This window comes from Melanaphis sacchari, unplaced genomic scaffold (genome assembly GCF_002803265.2).
Source record: "Melanaphis sacchari strain LSU unplaced genomic scaffold, SCAv2.0 Contig85_pilon_pilon, whole genome shotgun sequence".
In the NCBI taxonomy this organism is placed as follows: Eukaryota; Metazoa; Arthropoda; class Insecta; order Hemiptera; family Aphididae; genus Melanaphis; species Melanaphis sacchari.
In genome coordinates, this window is record NW_020271605.1 from 2,421,966 (window position 1) to 2,443,041 (window position 21,076).

At 21.5% G+C, this 21,076-nt stretch overlaps 2 protein-coding genes and 1 long non-coding RNA gene across 4 annotated transcripts; 2 read left to right on the forward strand and 1 right to left on the reverse strand.

Moving 5' to 3' along the window:
• Positions 1–9: 9 nt before the first annotated feature.
• Positions 10–3,646, forward strand: LOC112602269. Of its 2 annotated transcripts, none has more exons than XR_003115103.1 (3): positions 10–217; positions 3,312–3,385; positions 3,558–3,646. It is a non-coding gene; the product is annotated as an uncharacterized LOC112602269 (long non-coding RNA). The 2 variants fall into 2 exon arrangements; XR_003115102.1 differs by lacking the exon at positions 10–217 and adding an exon at positions 429–470.
• LOC112602268 (innexin inx3-like) lies at positions 2,054–7,728 on the reverse strand. The gene is made up of 4 exons (XM_025350247.1): positions 7,429–7,728; positions 4,426–4,754; positions 3,446–3,928; positions 2,054–2,146 (listed from the first exon to the last, which is right to left on the reverse strand). Exons 1-4 carry the CDS (start codon positions 7,583–7,585, stop codon positions 2,054–2,056), a joined length of 1,062 nt encoding a protein of 353 aa, XP_025206032.1. The 5' UTR covers positions 7,586–7,728.
• A 3,029-nt stretch (positions 7,729–10,757) lies between these two features.
• LOC112602265 (sodium/potassium/calcium exchanger 4-like) lies at positions 10,758–19,452 on the forward strand. The gene is made up of 10 exons (XM_025350244.1): positions 10,758–10,981; positions 12,432–12,569; positions 12,668–12,871; positions 15,754–15,944; positions 16,105–16,252; positions 16,304–16,411; positions 16,513–16,758; positions 17,792–17,893; positions 17,958–18,187; positions 19,115–19,452. The coding sequence occupies exons 2-10, from the start codon at positions 12,446–12,448 to the stop codon at positions 19,187–19,189; spliced, it is 1,428 nt and encodes a 475-aa protein (XP_025206029.1). The 5' UTR covers positions 10,758–10,981; positions 12,432–12,445; the 3' UTR covers positions 19,190–19,452.
• The last annotated feature ends 1,624 nt before the right edge of the window (positions 19,453–21,076 follow it).

The window sequence follows — 21,076 nt, forward strand, 5'->3', positions numbered from 1 at the left end:
GGTAATTTTTATACACCAAGTACCAACCATTGTATATTTATATAATCGCAACTACTATGTAGATAAAATCTGCATCGTGATCGCGAACCAAGGAGTCTGCAAGACAGTATCAAATATTAACTATTATCATCATAGGTGTCTTCAGTCATTTCGAATCAAAATTTTTTAGGAATATTTATGTCATCAAATACGAACGATTGGACCTAACACCTAAACAGTAAGCTCTACCGCCTCTACCTAAGTAGAGCTGAATTAATAAGGTTTTTACCACCATAAAGGTTATAGTAAATTTGTCACCTAATTTTAAGAAATTAAGAATTTAAAAATATGACATGACTCTTGTTCATCGGAAAACTCTGATGTGAAAATCTATAAAAATTAAAATTGAAAATATTTTATACATACCAATACATATCAAAATTCTTAAAATAATTGTCAAATTTACGAATTTCAAAAATAACAATACCTAGGTAAGTACCAATTATTTAAAAAATAAGATAAAAAATTAGATTAATTTTCTGAAAATTGCACTATTTAGTATATATTATTATTTTGTCAGTCATTTAATTACCTATGCTATTGCTTTTATAAAATTAAATATGTATCCGACTAATGCAAAACCATAAATCATAAATCACAACAGAACCAAAAATAAGATTCAAAAATAATACTAAAATAATATACTAAGGTAACCTAACTTATACTTAGGTGTTGGAAGGTATTTATCTATAATATCTACTAATTTGATTTACTGATCTATTAAATGCCTATAAAAACTTTAATATAGCCATAATATTCTGAAAATTGTATCATGTATAGAAAATGGTTATTTAAATATTTAGTGAAAATTTCAAGTATCTGCATGCAGTTATTTATTTTTTAATCATAATGAAATATCTAAAATCATCTGAGGAAAACATTTACAGGTGAATATAAAATTCCATTAGAATTTTAAATTTAAACGCTCATAAAAAAATAATTTGGTTTTTATTTTTTTCTTTATATTTATATATATCCATATAGGTTTAAAAATGCATAAATTATCTTGTAGCTGTACCGTTTTACCCACTAAATACAACCATAATGTATCAATTTAAATAATAAATTAAGTGATAATCAGTGTTTATATCAGAACTGATAGGTATTATTGTATTAATAGGTAAGTAAATATTGTTAATTTAATAAGGAAACAAGGAGAAAGCAACTATTAAAAATCGTACGTATCAGATATTAAAAAAATCTAAATAAATATTATTGAAATTAGTTAATTAATACCTACTTTATGCATTGAAAAAATTAAAATTGAAATAATCTTAAAATAATTATAACTATAAGCATATACAGGTAAAGATACATTGTATATTTTTATGGATATGATAAAAAATATACAGGTTTTTATTAAGAAATATTTATATAAATAGGAGGTATGAACAAATTAAAATATAAATATGTATTTATAAATGAAAAAAATTAAATCATATGATTAAAAATGTTTAACATTCTATTTTTGTTGTTTATTGAAAATTATTATTTAAAAAAAAAAAAATACAATATAAATTGATAATATTTACATTTAAAACTTAAATAACTGTACGTATTTTGTGAGTCATGGCATAATAACTCAATTTTTTTGCAACTTTCTAAATAATTAAGATTTAAATGAGATAATTTTATGCTATAAATATTTGCTTAATTTTATTTTTTAATATTTAAATATATATGAAACTGACTTTTGGAAGTAGTAGTGATGCTATCGAAGGATTTCGATGGTAATAAACCTTCTATGGAAAACACGGATCATTTTCTAAAAAATGCAAAAAAATTGGTCCAATATTTTTTTAAGTCTATTAATTTAGGATTTATCAACATTAATTTTTATGTATATATATTTATTCATCATAGGTACACACTTTAATGTGTATGTGTAAATAAGGAAATAACACATCCAAACTCTAGTTAAAAAATTAAACAATTATTTAATTAGAAGCTTTGATTATATATTTTTAATTTAAGTTGTGTGAATACAAATGGATTTCATTTAAGTTTTATAAATTCAAACTTGTATATATATTTCTTCCATTATTTCTTTAAATTGAATACAATTAACATTCTTCTCAATGAGATTAAGGAGTATATAATCTCCTACCTAAAAATAAAAAAATGATTTGTTAAATGTTTAAGTTGAAATTTTATCTTAAATGCTTAATAATAATCTGTTAAATGTTGAGGTTAATTTAATATATTGAGACAGCGAAACTAGACACTTCAAAAGAACAAAAGTAGTTGATTAGTAAAGTAGCAATTTGGTAAATATACAATAGTTATAATTAGTATAATACATATCCATATACATTTTTGAAAGAAAATGGTAGAATTTTATGGACTAAAATAATATATTAAAATTAGTTAGATTATTAAATAAAAATAACTATTAACATAATTATAGTTATAATATTTAAACATTTAAACTGATACACACAATAATAAGAAAATATTCCATTTATTTTGGAAAAGGGTCTTTTTATACAAACATTTTGATTTTGTTTTATTTTTTATAACTCAGATTGTTGAGACAACTAAGGAAATGTCGAAAACTTATAATCATAATAATAATTATTATTATACACAAATATTAAAAATTTGGTATTAAAAACTCATTAAATTAAAATTTTTTTTTCATATTCATGGATTTATCAAAAATTACGGGGAATTAAAAAAAAAAAATTAGCTATTTCTCAGCTGTACATTAGGTGTTATGTAGCTATTATAGGTATGTTAAATTTAAATTCAATGCTATACTATCGTATTCGTATACAAAAAACGATTCTGAACGGATGGTCTGTCAGTCTACATCATTAAGTGTATTTCATGATATTTTTTTTGACGTAGCTATTAAAGTTATTTATTTTACTTGGTATACATTTTTAAAATGTTGCGAAATTCAAAAATATTGCATTTATCAAGTTATTAGTATTTAATTATCATAATAATATATATTTATATCATATTATTATATTATATCAACTTATATAACTCAAGATTTAATAACATCTTTCTGTAAACACAGTAACAGGAAAAAGATGCATAGTATAAATAGATAATATCTTAAAATAATTCAAAAATTTCATTATGTAATGCTTGTAGTAAAATTCATAATAATATGATATGCGTAAAAGATTTAAGTTTTCACAAAATATGTTTTTAAATTATAATAAAACAATTAATATTGTTATATTATTTATTGTCTAAATAAGTAATTTCGATCCACTTAAAATGTCTTTAAAGAATAATTATTCTTATTTATTTTTTAGAGTTTTGGATATTGATGCATTTTAATTGCCCAAAAAGATGATGACAGACAGAAAAAAAAGGTATTTCATTATAGGTAGGTACTTAATTACTTCATAATATCTATTTAAAGTATAACATAGTTAATTATACATACTTGAAATTTATTAATCAACTTTGAAATTATTTGTTTATTATTTGTAAATCTGAATATGTTTATCAGTAATATTTTCTTCTTAACTATTTGCGTAATTATAACGATTTTATAGATCAATGCAAATACGGATGTTATAGCAAGTATTAAAAACCATATCCATAATAATAAGTAAATTTTTTCGTTCAAAACGTTTTGAGAGAGAATACACATAGCATCTACGTCTTGAATAGTGCCAGATGGTCCATATTTGAAAAAATTACATTTTGTAATTCGAGGGAAAATAATTTCCATTGGATTTAAGTCGTTATTAGGATGTTGATAGTATTTTAATATTTTGATTCCATAAGTTAAAAATGATTCATTGAGAAACTTATGAGTGATGTAAATATTGAAAATAATGTTGAATATGTTTAATATTTCACAGAAAATATAACTAAATGCGTAAGTATTGTGAGTATGAAAGCTCTCAATGAAATATTGTACCTGTAATTTAAAATGTAATATTTTATTAAAAATATAAAATTTCAAATTATGCTTATTAAAATATTCACATTTTTTTTTATTTATTGAATCTTGAAAATTAGGGCGTTAAGTTACATTTTTTTAAAAATTATTCGTTGAATAATGATACAATTAATTATTATAACTTAGTTATAGATCTTAAGTCCACCAAGAAATTATATCTATGTATAAAAATATATATTTGAGATTCTTACGATGAAAAATATGATGGAATTAAAATAATTTATTATTTTATTATATTTATTTAAATAACAATTTAAACATTATAATAAGATTTAAGAATATAATTAAAATGCAAAGTAAAATATTAAGTATATTTTATGAAGTGTTGAGTAATAAAATAATGTAAAATTTAGTTAATTAAAATACTCAATACGTTATTCTTATGGATTAAATATATTCATGATTATAGATCTAAGTTTGTATTTGTTTTTACTTTTTTTATTTAAAATACAAACCAATCTATTTTGTTTTAAATGTCTTGTTTCATCAGAACCCACAAAAAGTCCATGCATATCACTTGCGATCATACGTATTTTTCCTCCTTCACATATTTTCCATATCCAATGGGGCACATAAAATGTAATAGCTTGAAAGAACAGCATAAATGGTACCCATTTATAGTATGAATGGGACCTAATATTTTTTTCGTTATTTTTTATTTTAAATAGATTCAAATCTGGTTTGTTATTATATGTGTATACATTCGACATCCAGCAATAACTATTTATAACTTTATGCATTTGTGTATTTTTTGATAAATTTGTCATGCATTGTATCGGATTTCCTTTATAAACATATATATATAAAATAAATAATGAATATTATATTAGTATTTATTTATTCTATTACTTAACAATATCCAACACATAGTAATCAACATACTTACCTATAATGGCTATAATATGTAAACAATTTTATTTTCACTAATTAACTAGAAATTTAGTTTACATTTTCTGAACATATCCATTTGACATAATTAGGGAGCAAACCTATGTTTTATAAGCTATATAGCTAGTATTATTAAAACACATAAAGTTATATAATATATTAAATTTTAATTAAGTTAAGATAAAAGAAAAACTTAAAAGATAGGTATAGGTATTTAAAATTAAAATAAAATTTCATAATTTAGTTGATACATGGTTTGTAAATAATTTAAAAATAACAAAATGTATATTATTCGTTCTTAAAAAAACTGTTAATGTAAATTAAAACATTGTAAAATCTATATCAGTCTATAGAGATAATTAATTCTTATATATTTATATAATGATTTAAATTATAAGTTATACTTAACAGCTTATAGTATAGCTTATAGTTATAGCTTAGTTAGCTGCTAACTAAGTTTTAATACTAAAATATTATATATAATATTATCTATGCTTATAGACTCTAATCTACACTATTTATACTATATTTTACAGACTAATATAAAAATCTCTAGCATAAGATAAGCAATTTCCACATACTATTCACACCTCTATTCCAGAATGAAATATCATTCCATTAAACTTTTCGGTAACCTTGTCAAACGTCTAAAACGTAAATTATCAAGAGATTTTCTTATATATATATCTTCATCCCTCTCTATTTTATGTAAATACAAATACTCATGTTCAAATTTAAAATACATAATATAAAAATTATTTTAGACCAAATTCACCAAAGATATTTTTAGTCATGCTATCAATTATGAATTATTATATACCATGTACTATACATTCATACACCTAGTGACTAGAAATGATTTGAATATTTAAATTACAATTATTCATATTTCATATTAAATTATATTAGTAAAATTAAGTACCTAAGATATCAAATAAATTTTTTTAATAAATTTAAAAAAAATTTAGGATTTAAGTTACCTTATCATCTGCCAATTAGCATATTAATATATCTACTAACTTTTCGGTTCTACATTTTTTACTTCTTGTAAATACTTAGCAGTAGTGTATTGGTATGCGGGTATACTCCGTATAATCATCAGCAGATTTTCGATTTTCAGCATATACCCAATGTAAAATATCATTTTATGGGGATACGCTCCTAAAATAACTTAAAAAGTGAAAACCAAATAAAACTTATTTCATAGTTCACAGGGAAAATTTTTTACAATATTTTAATGAATTATTTACCTTATTTATCAGTGTACGCTGTACTTACTGTATTTTAAAATAAATTTATTAAATAACATTTAATAAATTATCCTTATAAAGCATTCAGTTTTATAATTTAGAAAATAGTCATTTGAATTATCGACTAATGTACATTGATGTATGAATATATTAAAATGAAATTTTCAAAAGAATCATCTGTTTATAACAATAATTTACAGTAAAGTTTTATTTCCAAAGAGTATCTAAATATCATGCAATACTTAAGTACTTAAGTCTTGACTGTTAGAGCATTCGTTAAGAATTTACAAAATTGCATTGTCCTTATTCATTATGTGTATAGGTTAAGGTTTACTTATTTATTAATTTATAACAAAACTATAAATCGTAATAATACACAAAAAAAAAATTTAATTTAAAAATCGTTTATTGTTTTGAATTTTGAATATTACAATGACACAATGTTGAAATAAGATTATGTGTAATATATGATAACAATGTTTGCCGAACGAGTGGACATTGATGTTTAACATTACCGGTTTTTAATTTTACAGTAATACATACATTAGAAGTTAATAATTATAAACATGATGTAAGGGATTAAGTACATTTTTTCTAGCGTAACGACTAGCGAGAAAAAATTTTTTAGGTTGAATATACATATTTTAGTAGTGCGTATACTCATAAATATATTTACCAATACACCACTGATATTTAATACTTATATATATAATATCAGAAATTATGAAAAAGATTTATTTTATCTTTAAAAAGTTTAAACAAACAAAGGTATTAAGGTATCTGTTTTTTATGTTAAATTTTTAAAAAGAAATAAATCGAAAACTATAATTAATACTTATATATTATCTTATTGTACCTTTATTTACATACAATATTATAATAGTACAATTGATTTAAGTAATTTCTAACACGTGTATGATAAATAAACAATTATAAATGATAATAATAGTACCTATTTATGACAATAATAACTAAAAATAACGCCTTAATTTCTTTTTATACCGTTTGTATAAAATAATTTTATACCATATGTTTTATACTTTGTACCTTTAATACAAACTCACATTTCTATGTATTATTATTAATTTTAACTTTTTAAGACTAAAGCTACTATAATTTCTAAATCCTTGTACCTGTAAATATAACTTTATATTTAGATATATCATGTTAATATTATTGTTTTAACTGTTATTTTAGATTTTAAGCGAAACGATTAAGTTATTGTTCATATTGTTTATAGTCTTATAGGTATTTTTAAGATAATTTTATTTTTAATAAAATTAATCTAATTATTTTAATATTTTTTAAATAAATACTAACCTATTAAATTGATTGATGAAATCAATAGACAAAATGTTAATAAAATATTGGTGGTTAATTTGTAGTGGCATTGGAATATATAATCGTCGATCACAGGCTTATTATAACGTACTTTAAACGATTTTGCTATAGTATTAAATGCTGGGATGGGAATCATATCTTTTGATTAATATTTTATTTGTTTAGTTCTTTGTAAAATATATTTTTAGACAACTCCTGAAAATGTAAAACATCAATTATTAGATATAGATTGAAATATGTGTTATGAGTAAGTGGCTTATGTATGTGTCAGAATACAGATCAGAATATTGATACTAATTTAAATTTATAAAAGTATTGCTTACTACATATTTTATTACTCATAATTAATAAGTAATATATGGTTTTTCTATTTATAGTAGAGTTAAGTAAATTTTGAGCAGAGTGTTAAATTATTGATTTTATAATGATATTTTTTTTTTTTTTTGTTAATATAGTAGATAGATAATAAAAAAAAATGTTTCGATTTTTAACTTTGTTTTTTATAGAAAAATGTATTTAGTTTGTACTTTAAAGATGTCAACATTTTAAAATAATGTTAATATAATTGTGTTTTATACATAATACAATTTTCAAAATATTTTGAGCTATTGATAAACATTCTAAATTTTTAATTTTTTCGTTTGGTCGTAGCTTAAAAAATTGATAAAATAAATTAATCCATATAAGTTTATTTTAAAGATGTGTAAAAATATTTAAAGTATATATGTATAATTTATTTTTAAAGAATTTTAAGTTCAGATCTTGGAACAATTTGTGAAAATATATTTTTCAGTTGAAACTTTTTAAAATATACAACTTTTATGAATAAAACTTGAAAGTTAATTCAATTTCCTGATAACTAGTACATACTGAAATCAAAAAATTAAAAAAATGTGTTTAACCTATAATTTAATTTTCTAAAAATATTTAAAGTTCAAATTTGGATTAAACTTTATATTTAAGCTATGTACTAATGTACTCGTATAATAATATTCATTATTTAGTTAAATATTATATTTGTAGAAATATAGAACTTTAACGTTTCTATATTATTATATTTTATACACATAATGATATTTAAAAATGCAGCGTTTTCAGAAAAAATAAATTTAACATAACAATAAAAATATTATATGATATGATAAAATATAATTAAATTATTGAATTAAATGTGAAAAATATATTATTTTAACTTATTCGATGATTAGATAAAAATACCTACTAGTTAATGTATAGCAAAGCGGTTACTTATACTTTCTTTCTTTTTATTTTTTTGTTTTGACAGGTTATTTTGAAAAGTATAAAAAACTTACCAGTTTTTTGTAGCTAGATTATGGTTATAGTATAAAGGATTCAATAATAGGTTGTACAAATCAAGTAATAATTATTAATTACACAAAAAGTAAAATTTTAGTAAGAAAAAAATTTAAAAAAAAATTATAATTTAACGTAAAATATTTTAAGTGCCAAATTTAAATATATTTACGTGAAAATAAGAGGTTAACTTACACATTTAAAAGTAAGAAAAATAATAACATTTTATGGAATTGAAAGATTTCAAAGCGATATGTTTCATCAGAATATGAATATTTTATAAATTTAATGTAGTAATGTACTAACTCATAGATGTGCCTCACATTAAACAATAATGGTAGCCATGGACGCTTATTATTTTCTAAGTAAAGAATAAATAGTGTCACAGAGTTTCAAAATAATTTTATCTTCTCTTTGGTTTATAAGTTTTTTGTAAATTTTCCTAATTTTAATAACTTGTAAATTTTTCCGATGGTAAACTCTTCTGACTTTATTTCAGTACTATTTCAAGAAAATATTAAAAATGTTCATTTTCATAAAATATAAATTTAAATTTATAATACAATTATATTAATAAGCATAAGTAGAGAAAATAAGTACTTATTAGAAAAATATAAATTTAAATGTATTTGAAATGATTAACAAGAGTTGAGGATTTTCGAAGTTGAAGAAAATGCTGAAGTCCACATTGTTAGTGAATATGACGATAAATATCTGAAAAAAGTATAAAGTTTACTTTATAGTACAGCCATACTTGATTTTCCCACTTGATGGTAGTGTTGATTGTTTATGAAAAAAAAACAAATAACCAATACTTATTTGTCTGTTGATTAAAGCAATACTTTAAATCTGGTTGAATAATTAGCCAACATTCAAATATCTTTTGTTATACTGAACAATAATTATAAACTATAATTTAATTTTTATGAGTTATCATATTGCAAATTATATTATAGTTATACAGATAAGTGATAATTAGTACGACTGCTCATTTAAATAATTTATTTCCATCTAATCAAATTATAATTTGTGATTTATTTTTCATAAAATTAATATAAATCAAAATTATGTTATTGATATTACTATTAAAAATAATAGTGAATCATAGAAATAATAATTATTGTTTATTAGACAAATTTCATTATTTTTTTCAATTTTTACGGAGATTTTGTTAATCTTGTTAGTTGTCCATCTATAAACATCAAAAGCACAGAATCTTAGGTATAAATATACATATATGTAATTATTATACTAAAATAGTTGTGTATACAGCATTATAGTTACAGTAGTATTGTATTGTCCTCTGAAAAACAGGAGTAAAGGTCTAAACAAGACATTGCTTATAATAATATTATACTTGAATTATTTACGAAAATAAATTTAGAATTATATTTTATTGGTTAATGATTTTTGTAGGCAACATATGTTATTATAGTTTTAAACAATAAATATTTTTTTTTTAATAAATGATTATTAATAGTGATATTTTTGTAACTATATACATTATATAGCCTCGAGTTAGCGCCTACGTGTCACGTGATACTGCAATAAATTAATTCGTGCTCTTCAGCACGTGCTCTCGCAAGGTCCAAAATGGTTGCCTAATATTAATATAATATACATTACATATTATATTTTACATTGTACAATTCTGGGCACACCTAGAAAACAACAATAATTATTATTTTTATTTTACATTATCAAAATATTATAACTTATCGGAATAAAATGAATATGATATAATAACATTTCCTTTGTTTATTTATTGTTAATTCCATAACATGATCATTGATCGCCGCACTAACAGACCTTATCTTATTCTCAATACGTAAATAATCATTCATTCGAATAAATAATAGTACTTATGCGTTGAGATTTATGTTTATATTACCATTTATGTGTTTTAAAACATTTTTTGAATTTGAATTTATACAAACTACAATATTTTAAATTATATTTTTTATCATTACACCTAAACATTATAAAATATGAATTATTAGTGAATAAGTCATATTCTTGTTTTATTTTTTATATTGTTCTTAATGTGTATTGTATTAATGATTTGTTATCAATTGATGACGTATATTCTGTTATGATATTTTATTAGACACTGATTTCTATTATTCATATTAATATTAGTAATTAAACCAGTGACGATCTGCGCTTTGACCTAACCACCTGCAAATTCAAGTCAGTTATATTACTTTCAGAAATATAGGTAAGATTTAAAAGTTTATTATTATTAAAATATAAAGAATTTTAAGAAACACATGTGTTTTATGTATTTTTAGTAAAAATAATAGTGGTGACTTAATAAATAGTAATTTACTGTGCTAATTGTTTATTATTAAATTTTTTTTTTTTATTATTAATAGGTATCTTTATATTTAGAGTATGCCCATTATCATTTTACATTTAACATTAGTGCTTCATTTTTACAAACAAATATATTTATAATCATTAATCATATTCATTTATCAATTAGAACAGTAACAAAGAAATCTTAAAATTAAAAGTGATACAAAAAGATTATGTATCCATATAACAGTATAAGCATCGTTAAAACATAGATTTTTTGTTGAAAATATGTATTTGGAAAACTGTTTATTTTTTTCCATAACAAAAGAGAAATTGTTTATTATTTAATCGTTTAACTGCAGACTAAAGTATATAAATATTTTTATTCATATTATAGATCAATTATTTGTGATGAGCATATTCAGACATAATTATTTTTATCTATATTTTCTAACTAAATTAATAATATATGTGTTTTTTTTTTTTATGAAAATTAACATTTAAACAAATCTTATTATAACTTAAGCATTAGAGACACCTCTATAATAACTAAAAATAATTAAGTATTTTTAACATGTATTATAATTATATTTTTGAATTATTATTTATCGCTTTTCGGCCTATCGGCTAAGATCAAAGTGTGATAAAGAATTATTATTTTTTCATTAAAATAATATACGTACACTGAGTGCTATCCACTCACTTTTTTTCATTTTGTTCATTTCGAGTAAGTTAATATTGTATAATTATTATTGAATCACTATTAATTACAGTAATATGATCATCGATTACAATCAGAGAACTATTCTGATTGAAGCTCGATTTACGCAAAAATAATCAAAACCTTGTTTCCCAGTTTTTCAAGTATCTTTATTAACTTTAATAAAGTTCTAACTTAATTCAAGATTATCTGCAGAAGCATATTTCGAATATTAATTCAAATTACTTACACTTATTAAAGAACTGTAACCTATAAACTAAAATTAAATTTATTTTTAGTATAGGTACTTCACTTTAAAAATAGTATAAAATCATAGTTATGCTATAGTTAAAGGTTAAAGTATTAATTAGTAATTATGAGTTTATGACAATTAAAAATATTGTGTCTGAAAAATTATAAACTATGAACATATAAATTTCAATACATTTTGCGTGACTTAAAAATCACAAACTCCATAGTCGCTGAAGAATCTTCATCATATTTGTAACACGAAATTTAAGAAAAAACCTTGTGTACATTTAAATTTTGATAAGTATGTGCTAATTCAATTCAAATAATTGAATTTTTGAGTTGTAGGTACACCTTAAATAAAAATTAGTATAATAATAATATTTCAAAAGTGTATTTATTTTTTTATTTTTTAATTTAGAAACAAAAAAAAATATGATGATATTTAAGAGTTATTTACGAACTGTAAAAAAAGCAAAATTTTATTCAGTTATCTTAGCAATATTTGCACTCGTATTTTATTGTTTGAAGTCAAATAATCGAATTCCACACAAATCGGGTATGTTCTAAAATGTATAATATAGTAAAAAATCTTAACCAAATAACATGAAAATACAATACAATAAATATTAAAATGAATTTTTTTATGGATTTCAGATACTAAACATGCCAGACGTGTTCTATTATCAGTCAATAACACAACAAATCAAAATGAAAAATCGTTTTTTGAAGAAATTTTTATTTTTGAAGAACGCTATCTTACCATATTGTGTACTTCCGCTGTTGCTTTGTATTTATTTTTATTTTTAGGGGTAGTATGCAATCGTTATTTGGTTCCAAGCATTCATATAATTTCTCATAGTAAGTAAATAATATATTAATTTTTTATTTTTATTTCTTACAGAAAATAAAAAATAATACATTTTTTTTTTTTTTTTTTGTTAAACAAGTATGAAACTATTTGACTTTAATTATCAAAATTCATATTTTTAATATAACATTATACATTTCTATAAATATACTATTACACAAAGTTTCTTATCTGCTTGATAAAATTATTTATTTTTGTTGTTGCTAAAACATTGCTGTAAAAACCGAATTTTTTTTTTAATTATTCAGAACAATAATATGTAATAGATAAAATCAGTAATATATTGTACTACTGTTGTTTGATTATGAAAAAAAACACGTATCAATTTATTTAGACTTTGACTTTACAATATTTATAAAGTAATTAGCATATATCTTAGAAATACATTTTATGCGTTATATTGCATAACTGATAAAGTGATAGCAATAACTTTTTTAAGTAGTTCTAAACAGTTTCGCTTATTTTATATCTTAAAAACAATACAACTTAATAGACTTAAAATAATCACGATTATCTATTTAAAACATTTAAGCAATAATTTTATTTTATAAATAGACATTCACTATGATATTGTAATATTATTGTACTATTGTTTTTAAAACTATTATTAATTATCTTATTGGATCTTAATATAAAATTACATAAACGTGTTTATGATGTATTTACTAAAGTAAATATAAAAATACCTAAATTCAAAAGATGTAACAATATAATATTTGTAGTCAATAAATAAAATAGTTATTTATTTATTTAAGTAATAATATTCTCTGTTTTTATAATTTATTTATTTTTTTAATAAAATTAAATACAATTATAAAATAAATTATTGATAAAACTCACAATACAGCAAATTAGACTAAAATATAATATCGATATCATCGGTTATACATGTAAAATACCTACTATATAGTAGTTATTTGTAATCAATGACGATACATAGGTAATAAAAAAATTGTATTTAAATACTGCAGAAATGTATTTATTTTAGAAGTACATTCATAAATCATTATCATTATAATTTATACTAGGTACTAAGAAATTCATTGATTGACTATTCCTGCATGTATTAAATAGAATAAATCAGATTAAAATTTAAACGTTTTTTTTAAAACACTTAATCATTATTATTGTTTCCAACCATTCAGACAATTTAGAGAGTCGGTGTATAACAAATTCTACTGGGATAAATTATTTTAATGGCAAATCATATAGGTATTAATTAGTAATTTTGGCTAAGATTAAAAGAAAAAATAGTGGGTACAAATAATTAATGATTTTTGTGCCTTTATTTAATTTAATACGGTTTTAAAATAAAATTAATATTTATGCATTTTTTCCTTCAAAAAAGTAGCATTGCTATAATTAGGTACTCCTTAATATTGATCATTAGAATAAATGTATTACATTTGAATTAATTGATAAATTATTGCATACGAAAAAAATTCTGGGTAGAGTTGGCTTTATATTTCTAAGGATATTTTATTGGTTATAAATTTAAAAATATTGCATACATTTTATTATTAGTCATTAATTACATAATATATAATATACATAATTTATTTATACGCATAATATTTATAGCTTAAAATTAGTCAATATTTAATATTTTTTTTTCTTAATGTAATTGTGTATAGAAATAAGTAATTGGAGTGATGTAAGAATATTGGACCAATATTTTTCAAGACTTTAGGTTAGTTTATGCAACATGCCTGCAATATAGTAACAAAAACATTAAAGGAAAAATTATTGTTGCACGTTTAAATATTTAATTTTGACTAAATTCAAGTAGATACTTTTAAAAGTTAATATAATCTAACATTAAATTGTTTTAAATAATTTTACAAACAAAACTTATCGCATTATTGTATTAAATGTTCAAATTTTAGATAATTAAATAATTAAAATTTTTATGAATTTATATTTAGATAATTAGATACAAAACAATTTACAAATGTTTATGGTATTGAAGAATTTCATTAATAATCATTGAATTTAAAAAAATAAATAGCACAAATATTATATCATGCCTAGAAAATGCTAAAATAAATATTTGATGAATATTTTAAGTACTTATTTAAATTTTAAGGATTGAAAATTATTAAATAACTAATATAACAAGTATTATGTAAAATATATTCTAGTTTTTTTTTAATTTTTCTGATTACTTTGAAAATTACAGTTAATTTTTATTTTTTGAACCTCATAGTGTCTATTGTATTCTTCATGCTATACCAGCAACCACGTTAAACTTGAAAATGAAAGTTTGTTTTTTATCAAAAACACATTGTTATTATAAAAATATTACGGTTATCGATGCTATGCTCAGAATCTAAAATGTATTACAAATTAACAAATTTGTGTTTAATCAGAAATTTATCAGAAATTTTTTTGATAAGTCTATTACCATAGAATAACTGAAATGATTTCATGGCTTTTATTAAAATTACTTTCTAAATACCCGCGTCATCTTCAATTGTATCGTATTGTATATCACAAGTATCTAATAGATATATCATAAATGCATCTTACCATAAGCCAAATTAATTAAACCGTACATCATTATCAATGTTTGATTTTTAAACAGTAAAACATATTGTAATTCAAATTTCAATAGAGTGAAGAAGATTACCTTTAAACAATGTTTATTTACAATTAAAAAATTTTTAGATTTAACAAATAAAAGTGTAATAAAAAATACCAAAATTCTATGTAGGAACTTAGCTTTAATTTATTAGAAGTATAATTTAAAAATGAAATATATTAATTTAATCTTAAGTAGTGTTTATTGTGAAATAATTACTTTAAATATAACTAATTAGATACAATAGTGTTCATATGATGTGATTTTACATTATTTTTAATAATTTTTAAGGGATGAAGTTGAGTCAGGATGTTGCGGGAGCGTCTGTAATGGCTGCAGCAGTAGCATGTCCCGAACTATTTGTCAATATACTAGCTACGTTCTTTACAGAAGGCGATGTCGGAATCGGCACTGTAGTCGGCACTGGCTTATTTAATATACTCTTGGTTCCTGGACTTTGTGTACTTATGGCATATCAAGAGGTATTTGTTTTTTTTTAGTAGTCTGCGCAAAACTATAAATTATGAATTCTAATACCTTGATACCATACAATTTAATAATACAATACGTACTAAAAAAGATATAAATTAGAATTAAGAAGATAATTAGTGCTAATAAAATGTAATGAAATATTGTTTGTAGGTCATACACTTAGAAATTTGGCCCATTACTCGTGATGTATTGATGTATCTTTTAACTATATCATTATTAGTTTGGTCATTGGCTGATAACAAAGTTTATGCTTACGAAGCATTTATATTAATTATAACTTACGCGGTATATTTATTAAGTAAGTAATCTATTTTTTCTTATTTTTGTGGCTGTCAATAATTCCCAACAGTTCTCTCTTATAGCTCATATTTTGAAAAAATATTTAAATATATTTTTCATCAAAAGAACAAAGTTTTTGAAGGATGCAGTGAAAGTCAGCCGATACTTCCTCTAAATGGTAAATTGGCATGAGAAGTTTGTAGATGAACAGACAAACAGTAATAATATAAAAATGAGTACATATATATATAGATAAGTATGTATGTTAATAACTTTTAGGAGTTGCAGAGAATGGATTTATTGTGCAGGAGCATATTATTTTGCCCAAATGGAAGGACAGACTTCGTGATAAACTATTAAATATCAAAGAATTAGTAGTATGGCCTATAGTCTTAATTTTAAAAGTGACTATTCCTAGCTGTGATAGTTTAGATAGATTATTTTGGATACCTATTACTATGTTTATGTGTATATTTTGGATTGGATGTGGATCGTATTTCATTGTAGAATTGATTACAATTATAGGTAAGCATTGTATAGAAAAACCACTAAGATAATATAATATTATTAAACATAAATATTGTTATTTTTTAAATAAAAATAAAAGCATAAATAATAAAAAAAAATTACCTACATTAAACTATTAAAAAGTTAGTTTTAAACTGTTCATAATCCTAAATAAATTATTTAGGTCTTAGTAATACAACTATAAATTTGATTAACATAAAACTAAATAAATTTTAAAGGGGTATTCTCTTCGGCACAGTATAATTTATCATACTATATTGTAGCGGTTCCCAGCGTAAAATCACACCTATATACGCATGTAAATTAATGTAAGTTTATACAATGTGCACATACCTACGTCAGTTATTAGGAAAATATACTTGTCATTCTGTATAAAAATAATTAAAAAAATAATGGCTTAAAAAATCTTTATTGAATCTAATCACAAGTTAAACAATTTAATGAGATTTTTGACATTGCTTGTCCTCCACGAAAAAATTTATATCTAAATTAAAACTGGATAGTTTTAGCCTTAAATTTCTCTCAAAATTTTTTTTATTCTTTTATTTATTAATAAAAAAAAAAAAAAAATTAAGTAGAAAAAGCTTGTTCACACAAATAAATTGTCGAAAAACCCATCAAGTTTCTCAATGCAATTTTGGTAATAAAGATATGTTAATTTATAGGTAATAATACATATTATTTAACTAAAAACATAGACTTTAGTAATTTTAATATTAAATGACCCACGGTCTAAGGATTGAAAAATGCTGTTATATTGTATACTATATAATTGAGTCAATTGTGAGTTATGAAAGCCATTGCAAGGCGTTTTAAACTAAGATAGTATTTTATTGTTTTCAGAAATGTTTTATCATTATTAATTATGAATGCAACTTTTTGATAGTTAATTTTGATAACTTTTATATGATTAATTCGATTTGGGTTTGAATAGATACTCTATAACACTATAATAGTACAAAATTACTTATTTATAAATGTTATTAATCAGATAAATTATTAATATAATAAATATTAAAATTATTTTTAGGAAATGAATTCTCAATTCCTGATTCAGTTATGGGAATTACACTATTAGCAATTGGTATGAGTGTACCCGAAATGGTATCTAGTATAGCAGTTGCGAGACAAGGTTTAATAAATTATGAAATATACAACACGATCTGTAGGAAATAAATGTATAATTTTAATTTTAGGACAAGGTACTATGGCTTTATGTACCGCACTTAGTTCATCAACATTTGATGTTTTAATTTGTTTGGGTGTTCCATGGTTTATAAAAGCTATGTGGTTCCATAAGGAAAACTCGAGCGCATCCATAAATGTTCACTCAAAAAGTCTTGATGATAGTGCAATAGCTGTGATGTTGAGTACAATTGGTTTTATGATATTGATGTACGTTAAAACATTTTCATTAACTAAAAAAGTATGTATAATGTTTTTTTTTTTATTTATGGTTTAAATTTTAATAACTTATATAATTTTAATTGGTGTACTGTATGTTTGAGATTTTTTTTATGAAACAACTCTAAACTTAAAATAAACTCCAAAAAATTTCTATTTGACATAGTTGTATATAGTAATAATAGTAAATAATTAATTAAACATCATATTTATTCTTCGTTTAAAAATTTTAAATGTATAATATTAGTTATCCGAAAATTTAAAAAAATAAATAAGTTTTATCTGTAAAATTTTATTAATCAAAAACATTGTAACAAAAAATACTATTAAACAATTTAATTTTCAAACTTCTGTCCTAGTAAGATAGATGTATTTTCATTATTAACTCGGATTGATTTCTGAAATTTTACATTTTCCAAACTAGACGCACTTTCTATTTCATCATCAGATATTATTCTTCATGAAATTATTAATACAAAATGTTTTTTATCCTGACGAATACAATTTGTTAGAGAAATATCATTTTATAATACCATAGTAAAGGTGAGTAGTAGGTTATAAAAATTATAAAAATACTGTTGCTTAATTGAATTAAATTATATAGGTATAGCAATATCAAGTAAAAAAGTGTCTTCATTGGGTAGCTTTATTTTATCAACTAATTCATGTTAACCATATACTATAAAATAGCAAGGCTCAAAACCTTATTGTTTATTTATTTATTTTTTAAATGTATTTGTTTAAAAAAAAAAAAGGCAACCAATGATCATAACTAAAAACATATAATTTGAAACATAAGAAATTATCTTTTTAGATTTTTGTGTTGAATGTTATATATCATCCTAGTATTTGATGACTTAATAATAGTTTTAATAAAAATACTTGCTAAAACGTTTTAAATACTCATGTTGTCAAAAAGAAAATAACATTTTTTTTTTTAATTTTTTAGTCAGGTGGATTTCTTGTTTTTATTTGGTTATTCATTTGTTCAGCCATGGTGTACAATGAATATGCAACGCACTGAGAACAATTTGTGAAGCTTAATTGCTCAATCATTTTGCGTGAGTTGATGAACAATGACATATAAATGGTTGATGCCAACGTTGAAATGAGCAGCGGATTATTGATTTTGTTTCTGAAGACTGAAATATCAGTACCTATTTTTGATCATAAGTCAGAAAGACGGAACCGTCTTATCTTGTAGAAATAGTTAAGACAATTTTAATGTTGAAATAAATAAGTACCTATTGTATAATAATATCGTGTATGTTATTAAATAGTTTATAAATTTATAATAATGTGCTGTGATTAGACATATTACATATACTTGTGTTAGTTAAAATTATTGAAAGGAACTTCTATTAAATATAGCTTATGTATACCTCAGTTCATATTATATGTTTAAAATTATTTTTTTTATTTTTAATATTGAAAATATAGTTTTATGTATAACATTTTCTATTTTGTAAATGATTTAAAATTGAAAATAAGTTTTAATTTAAGTCATAACAATGAAATATATAAGTTATATGTCAAATATTTAAACTAAATAATATACATAACCTTTGTTAGACATATCCAGTTATAGTTAATTAAAGATATAAAATCAAGCAATTAGACCAGATTGAATTAACTATCTTTGATTGAGCGATATTTATCATACATTTTGTTATATATTTCAATTTTATTTTGTATAAATTAATTAACCTTCACTGTGATTTAAAAACCTATGAATGCCAATTTTGATATCTGTATAATACGTATCAATTTTCCTCACCCCACCTAACTATGTTTTTAAGATTCAATAATCTGTTGGATACTTTTAAAATGATTTGTCAATATTAGTAATAATAAATTTTTTTATCAAATATTATTGAATAACAACCTATACTTTACTATTTTTAAGTTTTCAATATTTTATTAATTTTTAAAAATCATAATGTCTATGTATCTTGTATTGAATTTTTTATTTAGTTACAATAAACTGTTTAAAATAAACAATTACTTATATAATATGATAAACAAATATTTTAGCTATTGATTAATAAGTATCTTAAAATTGTAAAAATCATTTTGATTATTTTCTTTAAAAATCCCTGAAATTTTTAAAATAATTTTGGTAGTATATTTAAGTCACTAAATGATGGCTTGTAGATAAATTTAACTAACTCGCAATCAAGAATTTAATTTTTTTAATTAATATTTTTGACGGCGAATTAAATTATGTAATTATTATATTTTTTATTTTGAATTTGCTCTTTTTGAATAATCATGTATATTAGGTTTTGATGACTCCTAAAACTTTCTTAGTTCTTAATTTACCATATTAAAATATTAATTGATGATTTTTGTGTTAAAGTTCTTAAGTGTTAGAAAATTAATATTATTATAAATAAAAATTATTTTTCTTTTTAAGTTATAATTTAATTAATTAAAAATTTTTAATTTTTTTTTTTTTATAATTATCATTTTTACATGTACAATATTAAAATTAAAAGATAATTTAAGCAGTATATCATAATATTAAAACATAATATTGTAGTTTTAACTTTTATAAAAATTGTAACATGACTATGTTTTCTTATGTCAAAGAGAGCTTAAAATAATAATAATAATTAAAAAAAAAACATTTCATTTTATTATGTATAATTACAATTACTAGCATTCAGTTTTCATGTTTTATGTTATAATTATGAACCTAAAAATAAGTTTACAAATAATTATATACATAGCTTACTTAATGTAATATTACGTTTTTGCGCTTTTATTAAATTCCCCCCGTCTCGTAAAAATAGCTACTTAAATAGGCACTCAAATTTTATTCCATTCATATTTTTCGGAACACTTGTTACTGAAATGATTAACACTGACAGTTTTAAAATTTCAATTAAAATAATAATTTAATAATTCG